The sequence below is a fragment of the Embiotoca jacksoni genome, unplaced genomic scaffold (assembly GCF_022577435.1).
Source record: "Embiotoca jacksoni isolate LCO1_2020_lvr unplaced genomic scaffold, fEmbJac1.0.p SCAF_22, whole genome shotgun sequence".
In the NCBI taxonomy this organism is placed as follows: Eukaryota; Metazoa; Chordata; class Actinopteri; family Embiotocidae; genus Embiotoca; species Embiotoca jacksoni.
The window spans coordinates 9,996,848-10,013,693 of record NW_027185363.1 but is presented as its reverse complement, the minus strand read 5'-3'; the positions used below and the strand labels follow the sequence as shown (position 1 = coordinate 10,013,693).

At 40.8% G+C, this 16,846-nt stretch overlaps 1 protein-coding gene across 3 annotated transcripts in view; it reads left to right on the top strand.

Annotated features, from left to right (window-relative positions):
- Positions 1-246: 246 nt before the first annotated feature.
- Positions 247-16,846, top strand: part of LOC138203173 (netrin-G1-like) — a 64,338-nt gene continuing 47,738 nt past the window's right edge. The window contains exons 1-2 of one of the 3 annotated variants that reach the window (XM_069157872.1): positions 247-458; positions 6,471-7,142. In XM_069157872.1, coding sequence (XP_069013973.1) covers positions 6,897-7,142 — 246 coding nt within the window. In that variant the 5' untranslated portion in view covers positions 247-458; positions 6,471-6,896. Of the gene's footprint in view, positions 459-1,306; positions 1,895-6,470; positions 7,143-16,846 lie in introns of those variants that run through there. The other 2 variants (XM_069157871.1, XM_069157873.1) reach the window with 2 other exon arrangements.

Below are 16,846 nucleotides of genomic sequence, written 5' to 3'. Positions count from 1 at the left end.
AGAAACATGAATGAAGAATAAAGGGCTAGAGTTTCTGATTCTACAACTCAGTATTTTGAGAGCTTTATTGCACCGACATGGGGTACGGACTACTCAATTACTGTGGTGACCTTCAACTGGGCGCGGTTGCGCTTATCGTGCAATCTCTTACCAGTTGGCATTACACCACAATTAAAATGCGTATTCAAAGCGACCTGTCACCGCGCTTGTTTGCCGTGCTGCTTGGCACCCTGTAGCGGAGAGGGTGACATCTGTGACTTCTCGCCAAGGGAGCCCTGCTTGACGCACCTAACTGTAGTTATTCTTTCAGCTCTGCCGCACAACATTCACCGAATAATTACACCACGAACTCCGGCCAGGAGAGTTGTTTTTTTTTTGTTGTTGTTTTTTTTCCCCCACCACCGCTTCGGTCCTTTTTTGGAGGCGCAGTTCCAATCTCTCACATTCTTAGACGCGAGGTAAGATCTTTTTTTTGTTGTTGTTGTTGTTCGTTGTTTTCCGACAGCATCGAGTCCTGAGGCGGTGTTGTAGAGGTAATAATCAGCGCGAGGGCGAACGATTAAATGATACTGTATTTTCAGAGATAGATCTTCTTCACTTTCTTTTCCGATCCTATTTCTTGATATTTACGTTGCATTCTGGTTGTATTCTACTTTGAATTTATGCCTCGAGGTCTCGCGTCTGTTAAGTTTTGGTGGGTTGATATATTCCGCACGCATTCCGATCCGCGTATGGCCACGGTGACAATAAAAACTCAGGGAGTTTACTTGTTGGTCAGATTAGCACGATAATAGCAGGTAACATTTAAAACAGTGATACCGTAAATATCGTCACTTTTCCTGTATGCTGTAGTCAAACATTTTGGACAGTTATGTTTTCCAAATGGCATTAATGCGTTTGGGAATGCGGCTGTTTGGTTTTGTAATTGTTTATAACCTTATTATTGATCAACTTCGAAATAAATGACTCCACTTTAGTGCCAATGCAGATTCTGCTTTAATGAATGAAGTCGTGTCGTGCTAAGAGTTTAGAATTCTTCCTTTCATGTTGATGCAGTTTTATAGAATTTCAGGATTTTTTTCAAAAAACACGACTGCAAAATAAAGTCGCCTGTTTCGTTTCATTCATGGAACGAGTTGCATGTATTTTGCGCAGAAACATTAATTATCAGAACCAGCTGCGTAAAACAACGGTTGAAGTTGGGGTATACCAGCCAGTCAGTATTATCTTTAGGACCCGGCGGAGCGCTCATATGTAACTGGACATAGTGACTCCATTTCAGGAAGATTGCTTATCTCTCTCTCTCTCTCTCTCTGTCTCTCTCTCCTGCTCCGTCCACAACTCGACTGGGCTGAGACATTAATATAACCTACAGAAACGACCCCCAAGAGTTGCTCCTCATCGGGATATGTTTTAACACGCGTTGATGGACTTTAAATGAATTTGGAACCACTGTGAATTCTCCTTTTAACGGCTACTTGAAGTATTTGTCGTGCGCCATTCCGATGAACGCTGCGCCAAGCAGCGCTGCGTAAAGTCAAGCAGCCTGTGTGGACACCGGTCGATACTCGGCGTTTGTAAGAGCGGGAAAAAAAACCAAAAAAAACAACAACATCTGGACATCGCATCCCGGAACGGTATTCGGAAGGAAAAGCTGCTTTAGTGAGACGCAAAAGTTTACAGAAAGTTGGGACTAAGAAAAAAAAAAACGTAGTGTTCTCCGTGTGAATGCGCGCTTTCTGCGCCCACATCACTTTTATTGATCCATCTGGTGCGAAATCAGAAGAAATAAGAAACAGAAGAACGAGTCAAAGGCGTATGAGTCTTTCTGCAAGTACTCGTGGCGGTAAATAACTTGTTGAATGAGCAGCTTGTCCCAGGAGCGCATTTAAATGTGAGTATTGTGCTTTGAGCAGTCAGATGGTGCATTTTCCCTTTTGCACGCTGTCGCTTGCATAATGAAGATAATCGCTACAAACCAGGCAATAATATTTGGGCTGTCTGATTGAGCGGAAAGTAAACAGTAATCACGTTAGAAGTGGGTAAATAATTAGGGAATGAGCGCTTTATGAATCACGAGAAAAAAAAATTAAAAAAAATTAAAAAAAAAAAAAAATCGCCGTTTGTGTCCTGCGTTTTATGGTCTCTCCTCTTCAAAGAGTTTTACTGTGTTGAGAAGGCTTTCTTTATTTTGCGAGATTTACGATCTTGTAAATCTAGATTTGCATAATCTGCCCTTTATCTGAAGCTGTTGTTAATTTACAAGAACCTCAACCATCCTCATTCCTTCAATTTACGGAATAATGTCACTCCAACCTGTTGCGCAGCAGGTCAGGAAAGTCAAATCTAGGTGTGCCTCGCCTCTGCGCAAAATCTGACCAAGAACATAATTAACACTGCTTCTATTAAATGTCAAGATTTCCACAAGTTCTGTCAAACGTTTTCTTTTTGCATTTTAAATATGTTATTTTTTTTTTCGTCCAGACTTTTGCTTCGTTCTCTGCCCTATGTTTCTGATGGCATGAATCGTACACGTCCTGCATTTTTTTTTTATAAATGTTTGAAACATGCAGTGCATTTTTACGTGTTAGCCGTTCAGGAGGAGAACTTTGAATAATGGATGGCAGCAGATTTCATGTGTGACAGTGGTGCAGGCTGCCTGCCTGCCTGGCTGGCTGTGGCTGGGACCAGCACACTGTAAACCACATCCTTTGCAGAAAACCCCTGAGAGTCCTTCCTGTAAATAACAAGTTCGCTAATGTGGCTCCAGTTGCAGAGGTTAAAGGTGCGGCTTTGGGGCCAGTCATTTTATGTTGTATGTGCATATGGATCAACAAGGCTGCGATTGAGAGACACAGCGATAGAGAGACACAAAGACATGGAGAAGGTCTAAAAAAGGAAAGAGAGAGACTGAATGAGGGATCCAGATAGAGAGGAGTGACAATCAGAAGAGAAATGTGTTCCAGTACAGACATGCTTCTGTTTGCCAGTCGATCCCACTGTGACTCATATTCAGGGGTTGGTTCTTGGCTGGGAGAACGTTGGAAGCATTAACCCATTTATTGTTGTGCTCGTCAGCCAGAAACAAAGCATCAGTCTGCCCAAACTGGCGACAGATCAGAAGTTATTGGTTGGAAGTCAACAAAAATCAATAAACACAAGGAGTAGGTATTGTACGTGTACGCATCTAGTACAGAAAAGAAAAATAGGCAATTGTTGCGAGATAAACCACAGAGCGAGCATCAGCCGGCCCTGTCAGTGTCTTTTTCTTTTGTTTTTCTTTTAACAATCAATAAAAGAGTTATCTTTCAATCAGTGGTGTCAGTCCATACAATCCGTGTGGAGCACACGAGCAGCTGTGATGTTCAGCACCACGGACAGCTCTCTATCACGCTAACCCCATCATGGGAGCCAAGAGGCGATTCAGAAAGCCACACTTGGAGACACAGACCAAAGCCACACTTAAGTGGGATTACTAGAAAATGAATGGAATACATCCGCCATGGTTTTTTTAAGAGTCTGGCTGGGAGTTTGTAACCAATATAAGCCACGGGGCAAGACTGCCTGCTGACTTTTAAAACACTCAGCTATGCTTGAGCTGCCCAGGGGATGGAATGCAAGCGGACACAAGGGGGTGTTTCAGAGGCTTCAAAAACAAGTGAAGGAAAAGAGATGGAGGGAGAGGAAGGAAGTGTGGGGGGGGGTGGGGGGGGCATAGAGAGAGAGGGGTGAGGTGGTCACCCTAGGCTTTAAGCACTCTCTCTCCCTGCATACGGAGAGCTGCTCAAATATTGATGACTTTTAATATAGAATCTGACCTCATATTTTTCGGAGTAAAATTATGATATTCCCAAGTTTCTCTTTGCATTTTTAGTACCACTGAGTATGAGGTAGAGACGTGAGGACGGGGGAGACAAGAGCAAAAGATTTACATTTTGGTTGTATATTGCATTTTTAGGTTTTCCGTGTCTTTTGTCTTTCCTGTGTGCTGATTTTGATGTTATGAGGGACATAAGCCCGCCGAGAACCGAGAACCAGGAGAGCACAGAGAAATGTTACGAATCGCAGTGATTCACACACTAAAGCTACCTCTTTCAGCAATGTTCAAAAATACAAGCAGATGAAATTGGCTTTTTAAATGGTGCGAGGACACGTATTGTGTGCAGAAAAATTATCTTTAGCATGACAAGGATTTGAAACGCTTCGTGTTTGAAGCCTTTTTTGCCTTTACCGACACCTCAGTAGCCCCCTGATGTTGAATGATATCTGTCTGCGGAGGTTCATTGAGCATCCTGATACCTTCCTTTCATCTATATAGATTTCATTACACCAGGTGTCTATGAATTAAATCCAATATTCCCATGGTTAGCTCCATTTGCTGTCTCTTATTAGCTTTGAATGTACCCTATTAAATAAAAATAAGATAAGTGACCTCCACCACCCTGCCGCTGGTACCTAATTTGACTCTCCATATTATGAAAGTCAACCTCAGCATTATGAAAGGGGGTGAGGGAGTGTGATGGGGTATTAAGGTGTGTGTGTGTGTGTGTGTGTGTGTGTGTGTGTGTGTGTGTGTGTGTGTGTGTGTGTGTGTGAGCATTCGAAATGAGAGCGGTGCATCCCATGACGCATCTCTGATCAGGGACTGACACATATTTATAAAATTTGATACACGCTTCCCCGTGAAAGGAATGGGTTATTCATCACTCAGAGCTCCAGCCACGTTATGAAATTTGAAATTGGCCTCGTCTTAGGAGTCTCGCTGATTGACATGAGCACATTTAAAGAGCCAAAATGATGCCTCCTCGCCTTTATTTCTACTAGTTTCTTCCTTTCTCCCACCAGAGGTCTGCCAAATGAAGCCTGCCATCCACACCTCCCGATATGGCTCACTTTAAAAGGTCTGCCGAGTCTCAATAGCACCGCAGATAATTTCTCTGGCTCGGGCGAACATCTTTCATTACTGCTGGAATGTATTCAAGCCTGTAGTCACTTTTTGTAAAAGGGGGCATTAGGTTGGGAGGAGGAACGCCATAATTGCCTTAAATGTGGTCAAAACCCATTAAAATTGATGTGACTTTCAGTGCAAGACAAAATGAAAATATTAAACGGTTATGCCTCCATACGTTGGCGCACGAGTTCAAACACACAGGCATTGTACAGAGACATTTCTTATTAGGATGAGTTTCTCTTTACCAAATCTAAAAGTTATTATTATTAAATTACTGAATTTATTCATTTGAATTGATAACCTTTTGGTAAAAGTTAATTTTTGGACCAAAAAAAACCTTCAGTATCTTACCCCATTTTAACATGAAAAACTTTCCACATTCTTTAAAGCCCTGGTTCCCTAAACATCTTTTTATTTCAGCCATGACTGTCTGTCACAAGGGTGGGGGGGGTCAGCTGTAGCCTGAAGGGTAGAGAGTGAAGCAGCTGACCGTAAAGTTACTGGTTCAACTTCATGTATCAGCTGGGGGAATCTGGGCAGAGAAATTCAATGAGTAACATTTTTACCTCAACAAGTAACGCTAAATTGCCCTCGCGTGAGGAATTTAACCCTCAGCTGCTTGAGTGGATATATTCTGTGACTACGATGGTTTATCCTTTAATTTCGTTTATTTTTTTCCCCTTTCTGAATCAGTGTCAAAATCAATTTGATGTGGCACAACATGGAAACTTGTAAGGCGCTTTAACTGATGCTGACTGCATGTTTGGTCTAATTCCGCCCTATATAGGAAAGGGTTTGATTAAAATGTATTTTCCTGTACCTCCGGCCATCTGAGCACAGTCAACAGTAACTTAACTCCTGTTTAAAGTGCTACTCTGTTGGAGGCAGATGTATTTACCTGCTCTATTTTTCCCCTCAGTACTGCACACACTTTCTACCCCAGACACTGAGACCGTGTAGGTCTCCACTGACTGCTGCCAGGTACCATTAGGTGATAACTTAGCCATCACAAGCCATCAGTCAGATGGCCTATGAGAAACGTACTTTCCCTCAAACAGACCTTTTTTTGTCTCCCAACTTTAGTTTAATATTTCCCAAAATAAATGCGTTCAGACAAACGGTACTCCAAATTCCGCTGTAAAGTAGCACGAATCAAAAAAAAAAAAAAAAAGCAATAACGTAAATGCAGTGACTTGACACATGGAAATGAGCCTTTTTGTATGAAAATCCAATTGAGATTAGGTTTTGCAGAGAAAGCACAATTTGAATTGTATCCAGTGATTTTGGCAAAGTTATTATTGAGGGATACATAAAAACAGTGGGAGCCTGTTTTGTGTTTGTGTACTTATAATAGAATGTGTCTGTGCATGTGTGTGTGTGTGTGTGTGTGTGGAAGTAGGTATTGAGATGCAACACTTATTCACATGTGCCTTCAAGCTATGTTAAAGCCTGTTATTATTCTAAAATGTTTTTGGGATTCATTTAATTCATCAAACTGTCTCTATGTTCTGTCTTTTAGGATGCTACCAGGAGCAAAGAACACAACCGACAGAACATCGAGCTTCTGACTTATGAGGAGTGTCACTCCTCTTACACATCACATCTGACCGTTTGTTGACCCCTTCATCCACCATCAACACTAGTGAAGAAGCTCACTTGTTGACACACCTCATCAGCCGGACAGAAGTGGTGGCAATCACGGACAAAAGAACTGAATGGGGGCTAATCGTTGCCTGAAGCTGCTCACACAAAAGTAGCAAAATGTGGCCACAATTCCCAAATGCTCCAATGCTTCAAAGCTGCAAATAATTTAGAACATTCTCAGTGATACTGTCATTTCTGTGACGAAGCAGCAGCGGCAGCAGCAGCAGCGGCAGCGGCAAAGACAAAAAAAGAAAAAGAAAAAAGCGGAATTCCACAGAAACCGTAACGAACAAGATCAGCGATGCTTTGGCCAGTATTGCTCACTTTGGAGGCCGTGTGCACCAGTGTGGCACATGCTATGCAACATTACCCGGCGGCCTGGGGACACTATGACGTGTGCAAGTCCCAAATCTATACAGAGGAGGGCCTGGCGTGGGACTACATGGCCTGTCAGCCGGAAGCCACCGACATGACAAAGTACCTGCGAGTGGCCCTCGACCCCCCAAATATCACGTGCGGAGATCCACCAGAAACGTACTGCGCTTTGGTGAGTCGTAGCCTCGCCTGTCCCCTGATGGAGACAAACGAGGCTGTAGGAAGGATCACACAGCGTACTGGGTCAGGGATAGAGAGCAGAGCATACAAGGCAATGTGCTGCCGCTGCAGCAGAGATTAATGTACAGATACACCCAGTGTGCATTAGGATACAAGTTGTAACTGCAGTGGCAACACACACACACACACACACACACACACACACACACACACACACACACACACACACACACACACACACACACACACACACACACACACACACACATCAGCATATGCAAATCTTGGAGATGAATTTGGACAGGCCGGCACCAGCAGATGTCAAGACATACAGATGCACTTTAATGCACACATATGGACTCATTCATCTACATGCATAAACAATCACGTAGACAAACAATCACGTGTAAGTACACACTTGTATAAATACTCAAGCACAAACATACACGAAGATGCACGTATACGGTACACGCACATAACAGGTGCTAGAAGTTGAACTATAAATGACACAATATACGGCTGTTCTACTTGAAATGAAAATTGTGAACTTCACAATACTGATAGTTGTCCTCGTGCATGAAAAGCTGCAGAGCCTCAAAAAGGACATAAAGAACACCATTTTTTTAATGGAGGAAAAAAAAGACCCACTTTTTGCATTTTATCATGCTCACTCACCAAAGATTTTGTATTCTTGCAAAAGGGTTTTTGATCCTGCTTTTCTGCCATCTCAAGAACATTTGCTTTATGTCTCTTTCAGGGCTCATTGGGAGTCATTCAATATCAGTCTGATGACTGTAGACACACACACACACACACACACACACACACACACACACACACAGTGATAGGGTGATTGTACGAGCACTGCATGCTCACTGCACTGTTCAGTGTTGTGTTCCATTGTCCTTTATCAACCATTATCAGGAGTTCAACCCCAGGTTGCGTTTGTTTAGGATCACGCTCAAAGCAAGCAGCAAGAGCCCACAGGCTTTAAAGTGCTTCATTAGAAGTCGTGTGCGTGCCCGCTGAGAGCTCCTGCAAGTAAATATTTACCAATTAAAATGGGCGTCTTTAAAAAGGCAAGTTTTTATTCTCGCAACTCCAGATGGCGTCGAGACATTTAATGCCACTGTAGGATGAAAAAGGACCTCGTCTCCAGCCGTGTGTGAAGCTCTATGAAGCTTTATATCAAAACAAGCTATGAAACCTTTATCGGCCCAGTAGATTATCCTGAATGTGAAACATTAACATAACACACGGGGCATAAAGAGCAAAATAGAGACAAACCGGTTGGATAGATTTGGTTTTTTTTCCCTCCTTTCATTTCACCAGTAATTGCTCAGAGTTAAAGATGCCTTGTCACAATTTTGTACGTTATTTATCGTAATGATTTCCTTTTTTCTTTGTTTCTAGGGATAGCAAATCACAGAGGTTTGTTTAGGGGTGTGCCTTGTTTGAATGACAAGTCTGGGGTGCAGTCACGTTTCCAGACCGGCATAGTGTCTTAGAGCTGTCAGTCAGATCCACTCCTCACTATGCCAGACCCGAAGCTTTAAAACGGCACTTCACAAAATGGGTTGGTGACGTGACGGTGGGTTGTCACTTGGTTGTGAGACCCGTCTACCTCATCGATAGAATATAGCGTTTACGATCCCGCAGTGCCTCCAAATGTATGCATCGTCCGCAAAATAAAAAGAGCTGATGGGGAACTTCAGGACATCGAGAATACCTTTCACTCCTCTTTATTACATATTACAGCAGAGATGGTGGAGGTTGGGAGTTGACTTGAAAAGCTAACTAGACCAGACCAGAAATTCTGCAGCTCTCTACAAGACGGGCCATACACAGCCCTTTTTCCTTTGGAGACTCTGTCCCTTTGATGTATATGGCACCATGGTGCATATGTTTTATGAAGGGTGGCCAGTGGCATTTCCTATGCTGTGGTCTGCTTAGGGCAAAAGCCTAAAGGTGGCCGACACCAAAAGACTCAACCTGCTTATTCAAAAGGCCGGCTAAGTCCTGGGGTGCAACAGGACAATCTGCATGCAGCTGCTAAGAGGAGGATGGTGTCAAAACCTCTCTCCATCATGGACAATGTCTTCCACCCTCTAGTGCTTTGGTTAGTCAGAGGAGCATGTTCAGCCAGAGACACAGAATGATTACATGCTCTACTGACCATCACAGGAGGTCGTTCCTTACTGAGGCCTTCTAAGTATACAATTCAAATTCTTTCCCCTGAAGCAGCATAATTTTCCAACTTCCACAGTCTTGAGCAACTGATATGAATCAATTTTCCTTCAAGGATTAATGATGTTTTTCTGTTTCTGAATACATTCAAGCTGTACAGTGAATTGGCTAAAAAGGCCGTCGTGTGATTTTTGAGATGTCTCTGGATTTGACTGCCAGGATGTTCTGTCATCCGACATGAATTTGAGGTCATCATTTTCCCGATCATCAAGAACACAGCCTCCTCCTGGACTCGCTTAGCTGGTTGCTGTGTGTTTGATCTGTTTACATTCTCAGCTGGCACACAGGCAGTCTGACACCAGTGACCTTATCCACCGGTGCTTCCTGAGAGTTTGTTGGCGATAAGAGGAGCATGCAAATGAGCTCTTTCAGCGAATCACTAAGTTGCCTGCGGTTGTGAGCCCCGGTCTAATCAGTTTCCCCAGGAGTTGGTTTGCCTCATAGCGGATGGTCGAAGAATCCTGGGTGGCTCGTCGTCCCCCTCCGCCTCCCTCCCATTCGCCCCGTGCTTATGATTCCCTTTTGTCCAAATTAACCTCTGTAAAACAAAGTTAGGACTGTTTGTGCGCAAGAAAAGGGCATTCATCATGAGAGAATGGTTTTCTTTTACAACTTAAATGACTGAAGAAAACCCTCTTTCAATTTCCGGCCAGCTTTTTCTTGAATGTTTAGGATAAGCAACGTAGAGAGTCCAGAATGGACAGCGTCTAGGACAGGTGTTCTGCGTCAAGGAGCTAGCCTTGTTTTTATTTTTAGCTGCAGACCTTCAGGGGTTCTTCAAAATGTGTTGGTATTAAGCCTGTTCTCCTGCGGTGCACTGTGGCACTGTCACTCAGTATCACTCAACATCACTTTAAGGTCCTTTTTTACTCTAGAACAGGAAGTGTGCCAACTAAAACTACTTTTATTCTGTAAAACTGCACAATCAGAAGGCAGTAACATGGTTAGATTAAGTATACATTGATACATTGTGTCTTGTTATTACTTTTCTGGAATTTATATAACCTTTCTTAGACTTGCTTCCTGATGTAATGAAAGGAATTTTTTTTTTTTTTTTTTTTTTTTTTTTTAAGATTCCGTATTAATATAAGTTATCCAATTAGACCCTTTGAATGGTAGAGGGCAGGACAATTATTGCACTCTTGCACCACACAGGCTCTAAAGAAGAATAGCTGTTAAATGCAGCAGAACGCCTGCTGAAAGCTGTCTGCATCTAAAACTTCTCTTAATCGTTTTTGATATGGTGAACAGACACAGAGAGTGTTTTTAATTACAGCACTTCTCTCAGTCTCTTATGTCCAAATCAGGTAGGCTTTAGGTGGATTTAATAGCAATCCACTAAAGTGGCAGACCATTACATCAACTTCACCAAGAAGAAGAGGTTTCATTTTCATGCATTTCAGAGTTTAACTAAATTAATTGTAGTTGCTAAGTAATAAGCATGGACATGTTTATTCCACAAAACATAAACAAGCATTGGGCAGATGGCTGCCACAAAATCTTCTCAATCTGGACATGCTGAATAAATACATTCTGTTTTGTTAAACAGACCACCCTGTTGAGCATTTCTCACTGCAACTGCCATGGCGGAGCAGTTTTAGGATTAAACCCTACTGTTTAGAGAACCCAGTGGTTTGGTGATTTGAAACATGGCAGGGAAGATCTTCGAGGAAAAAGAATAGAGCACTCTGTCCTCCCACAACATCTAGGGATATGGCACTTGATCTAAATCAACGAGTGTGAGCTTTGAATGAGGTGTCATCTGCCCACATGTGCCGCACTATCCCCAGTCCTGCTGATTCAACCACATCACGTTGGCAATTGTGTAAACATTTCTGAGACTGATTCAGTAACCATACTTATGCCAGCTACTCCGGGTCTAACTGGGTAGATTGTTGTAATTCCCCTGAACTTTATTCAGTTCACTCAAAATGGATGAAAGGAGTAGCGGCTGCCAGTTCGCCACACGGTCCTCTCTGAGGCTTAGGAAGGAAAGACAAGTCGAGAGCTCCCACTAAGCTGCTCTGAGACTGCCACATTATTGACAGTCAATGCAGCAGACTTATCTTTGCTGGCAATGACGGGAGTCATTGTGAACTTTCAATCGGTCTTACATGCCCACAAAAACTGACGTAACAGACTTTGGAAAGAGTCATGGATTACAGACGAGACAAAGGGAGGCAACCTTTGCTACATACGTGTGCTACGACATCATTGACAGAAATAATGAATCTGTAGATGACCCCATCTCAAATCAGTTTTTATATGGCTCACTTGCTTTGCCAGTCACAATGTTCGAGGAAAATTAATTACCAACTAAATGAAGCTCACTGGAAGGATTTTTTTTTTCCCCCAATGCAGTAAAGTTCTAGGAGGGTAAACTGCGACAGTTTTGCGTGTTCCTAGGTTTGAAAATACTTGGCAGAGGTTGGGGAAAGGTTGTGGCTTGGGCAAAACACTAAAAATAAAAAGCTTTATAATTTGTGTGCCAAGTCAGAATTGAATTTTCATTATTCAACCATGATAAGATCATTATCACTGGATGACACTGAATAGTTTATTTTTTTTCTGAAAAATAAGCTATTGTGAATCTATTTTAACCTTTTTTTTTTTTTTTTTTTTTTTTAAAATGAGTGTTGCAACCATTGCAAAATTCACATCAATCCAGTATGAAAAATCTGATGCAAAATACTCTGTGAATAGATCTTTGTCGTTTATAAATCAACGTGTAAAGGACTTTACACTGGGTAGCCCAAATTACAATAACATCACAATTGCAAACTTGTAGCATAAAAACATAGTTTTGCTTAGACAGGGTTGAGTGTTAAAAGTGATAATCAATTAACTGGCTAACTGAAATCCGTCCTTTGTTCACACATTCGATAGTCCCTTAAGTAAAGACATTAGTTTACTCCGTAGCAAATTGAGGTTTCTTATTCATTTCATTATTTCGCATCACTACTGATGAGCTGGATTTCCTTACCGCTGTTGTTTTCTTAAATAAACTAATGGTAAAACTGCCAATGGCAAATGTGTGTGCGGCAACCCAGTTTGAGCATCGATATCATGAACTGTGTGTTCCTCTCTTGTTGCTGAAATAACCAAGCAGTTCAGAGGTCAAACTTGAAACTGTCATTGTCCCTCTTTGATCTCTGCACCCCTCCCTCTCAGTGGGAAATTCACTCATCCATATATTTGTTTGGAGACAGGGAACAGTTGGAGCGTTTAACTTGCCGTCACCCCGGTGCCCTTGACTCTGTTCTGAACTGGCCCTGCCCAGCACATCATCACCGCACCACTGCGTACCAAGACACCGAGATGACATGCAACATGTCCCCTGACTCCAGGAGAGGGGGAGAGTCATCATTTATTCTTTCGCTCGCCTGCCACCTCTTTTGTCTCCTGTTTTTTTAATTTCCCTGTCCCTTGTTTTCTGTCGGCTGATGATGCATAATATCCACGTCTTGTTTGAACATGTTGAGGTTGGATGCTCCATATGAGGTGAGCACTTGACAGATCGAGATATGACGGCATTATTCCCCGGGATCTGTGACAGGTTAATTCTTAGATGGTTGTAAATACGAAGACAGATGAATTATGCATGGAGATATAAAAGAAAGTCATGGGCTTTGTGGTCCCAATAGAGAATCTTTCTGAACAGCTTAACATTTGAATGCATGTTTTCTGTCTGAAGTGGAGCATATATAATTACATTCAATTTCATTCGACAAAAGACAGTTTTGGATATTTTTACCTTGCTGTATTGCTTCATCAGCACAAATGATAATCATTGCAGGTTTCCTTCCGTTTCCTCCGAGCTCAAATTCCGACTGTTTGCTATCCACATACACTGTCCATTTATCTAGGTTATCTATATTGAAAATTGATAGCTTTAGAAACAATTCTCAGTCTGCGAAACATATTGTTCAGTTCTTTTATTGCATTTCACACTCGGCTACTTTCACTGACGTGATGGAACCAAGCTGCTTGGCGTGGAAGACTGTCATGTTGATGTTTCTTGATATCATGTTTATCCACTGTGTTTGAAACGAAAGTGAAAATGTGACATACGTTTCCACTTCACACAGTCGGGGTCAGTGCACACGTATTTCAAGCAATGCAGGGAGTAGATTCAGAAGAAATACACAAACATATTTTATCATTATTATACAGTCAAACAATTTCGAAGACTCTTATTCCAAGTGTTGTGAAAATCCTAAAGCTTCCATTCTTACTAAGTATGTCAGGATAAGAAAAATTGTACTGCAAAGGTTTATGAAAATGTCATATTGTGTTTTTAGACATGCTAGATCAGTCCACCACTTTGGTCTAAACTACAAGATCTCAACAATTCTTTGTCAGTTCTCAGGTACGAACACTGTGTGCTCTCATTCTGTAATAGTCTGTAATTACTTTTGGTGAGGTAAAATAATTGTATTTGTGAGTCCTTGTTATTCGAGTATTTCTAATTTGGGTAGTAGATCATTTTAAGTTGACACATTTTGTAATTAACATTTAAATCTTCGAATAAAAAAAGAGCTCCCTTGCACCATTTTAAATAAGGAAATTAAAAGTGAATTGACTGCATTCCAACTTCTTAGCTCATCTTTCTGATCTTTTCAAACTCAATGTCTAAAGATTTAACACATATATTTACATATTACAATTTATTGTTCCCTTTAGGTTTGAATTTTAAAGCAGGATGACACAGATGAATCTCGTTAGCATTTAAGAGGCTATGCCTGAGGACCTAAATTGTAAGAGATAAGATGGTATTTTGGAATGATTCAAAGGAAATCCTCTTCGCTCATGAAATGACTCAGTTCTTTTCTGCCCATAGTTCATTCACGTTTAATTAATTTGCTGCAGTATGAATGTTTCAATGGTGAGTCAGTAGTCAGGAAACAATATTTCAGTATGGAGTGCCGAGCACTATCAACAACACAGTTGTTCTTAGAAAGCATCTGTAATTCAGAGCTCTTAATGAAGTGCTTTCCCAGAGATGATGTTGTTGTGGCGACCGAGTGATCGCCGCTAATTGTAGTTTCAATCTATGATGGTATTTTTGTGCTTTTATTATGCAAGCAAAAAAAACAAAAAAAAAAAACAGTTATAATGTGTGGGCCTGAGTCAATCCACCAATAAAAACTCCTGTCTCCAGCGTATGCCCCGCCCACTACATCCAACTCAACTTGTAGAAAGCAAAAGTTTCTGACTTGAGAGCAAAAGTTTTTGACTTGTGACCAAAGGTTTTCAATTTGCAGCCAAAAAGTCTACTTTCATGAGCAAAATTCTTAATTCTGTGACCAAAACTGGAAGAGCAAATTTGTTTGCAACTAAAATAATGTAATCGGCAGTTTATATATTTTTACTTACAAACTTGATTTTTAATTGCAGTGCGAGAATTTTGCTTCCAAATTTTTTTTATTTTTTTTTAGCTTGCATAATAAAGACACAAAAATACCTTCATAGAATCCTGCCTCAGAGCTTCCTGTTATTGTTGGTTTGCCGCATCCATCTCAGCTCCGCTACCTTTTCAATAAAGAAATAAGAGGGTACCTGAATATTGCACACTGTAATTTTAAAAATAGAAGCAATTCCTTAACCATTAAATTTAGTTATTTTCACTCTCACAGCCTTCAGTGCTTTTATCCCCATTCAACATCATTTTCTTCTTGACAAGCTGAATGGGATTCTTGTAAAAGATACAGCAATTGAATTACTCAAAAGCAAGTTGGCGGGCTCTCTTTGGCTCTCTGTTGGTGTCCAAAAAACTCAACTTGGATCACCCATCTGCCAAAGGTTTTGTTTTTTCCTCTCGGAATGGAAGCGCATGTGTGTGTGAAGGACTTCACCTCCCTAAAGACACCGTCTATAATTTCGTCCAGACTGAAGAGTGTCAAGCAATCAAGCAGTGCTCTCATGGGAGAGGAACGCTTTGAAAAGCTTCAACCTCAAAGTCTCTGTTAATCGGCATATACAGTAGCTGCATTACACCTGCAGCTATTTTAAAAAGCCACATTCACCTAACACGAAACCTCTCCAGATAATCTCTTCCTGAATGCTGCTTGGCAGCCACAATAAGAATATTGTTGGTTAAAATAAACCTGTAGTTTCTCTTGAATAAAGTTTAATAAGAATCACTACAACTACCTAAAATGTGTATATCTGTCCAGTGAAAAAAACAAACATTATTTATAAATACAACAAAAATATAAACAGAACTCTTTTGTTTTTTTCTCCCATTTTTCATGAGTAAAAGATCTAAGACTTTGTTAATGCAAAAAAAAAAAAAAAAAAGTTTTATTTCTCACAAATTTTGTTCCCAAATTTTTTTAAATCCTTGTTCGTGAGCACTTCACCTTTGCTAAGAAAATCTGTCCACCTGACAGGTGTGGTACATCAATATGCTAATTAAACAGCCCGATTATTGCGCAAGTTTGCCTTCGACTGGTTACAAAAAAACGCCACTTTAAAATGGGTAGTTTTATTTTGAAAATTATTCTTAATTTTTTTTATTTTCAAAATTATCTTTACCTTTTCATGGAACCAATCGTACAAACTATTCCGACAATCGGAATAATAATCAATCTCAGTTCTGAGTTTGAATTGTTTAGCTAAGAATTTAAATTGGAAGGAAACAACTTGCTAACCTCCGTCTGAAGTTAAAACATTCTGCCTATGAAACCCTCCAAAGCTTTTTAATTTAGAGCCTGAACTTTACCAATGTTTGGGGCAGTTGCAGATGATCCCTCAATCCCTTAACAAATACTTCTGACATGCGAGACAAAGAGATATAAAGGAGGCTAGATATTTTACAGTTTATCATAAAGGAGTTTTTATATAGGTGAATATTGACCAACTTATACAGCAACACCCATATATCCATGATAGGCCAATATTTCATCAATAAAATTGTCTGACCAAAATCTGTTGGTCTTTGGTCAAATTTATACAATTTATCTTGTTTGTAACTCTTGTGGGAACAAATACAAGTAAAAATGACAATCTGTGATTTTAGGGAGAGTCAAGTATTTTAGTAGTAGATTTTTTTTTTCAACCCGTCATCAGAGCCAGGTAAGGTTTTTGCCCCGTTTCCATTTTGCTTGGCCAAGCCAATTACTTTCTGGCTCTACCAAATATTTGAATGGTACGATATCAGAAGAAGAACTAAGTCAACCTACGGCTTTAACCAAAACAAGAAAACAATGTATTAATTTATGAGCTTTAGAGATGTTAGTGGGGGTTTATTGGACATGGCTGGACTAACTGTTTCCTCCTCCATTCAGTGGGCAAAACACAAACCAAGTCCAACTCCACACGAAGAGCACAAACAACATCGACTATTCCCCCCCCTACTCCTTTAAGCTATTAATATGTTCATCGCATCAACATTGTGTTACCTCTAAAATCCCACACAAGTCTAAATAAAAATAAAATTTGAAAAGG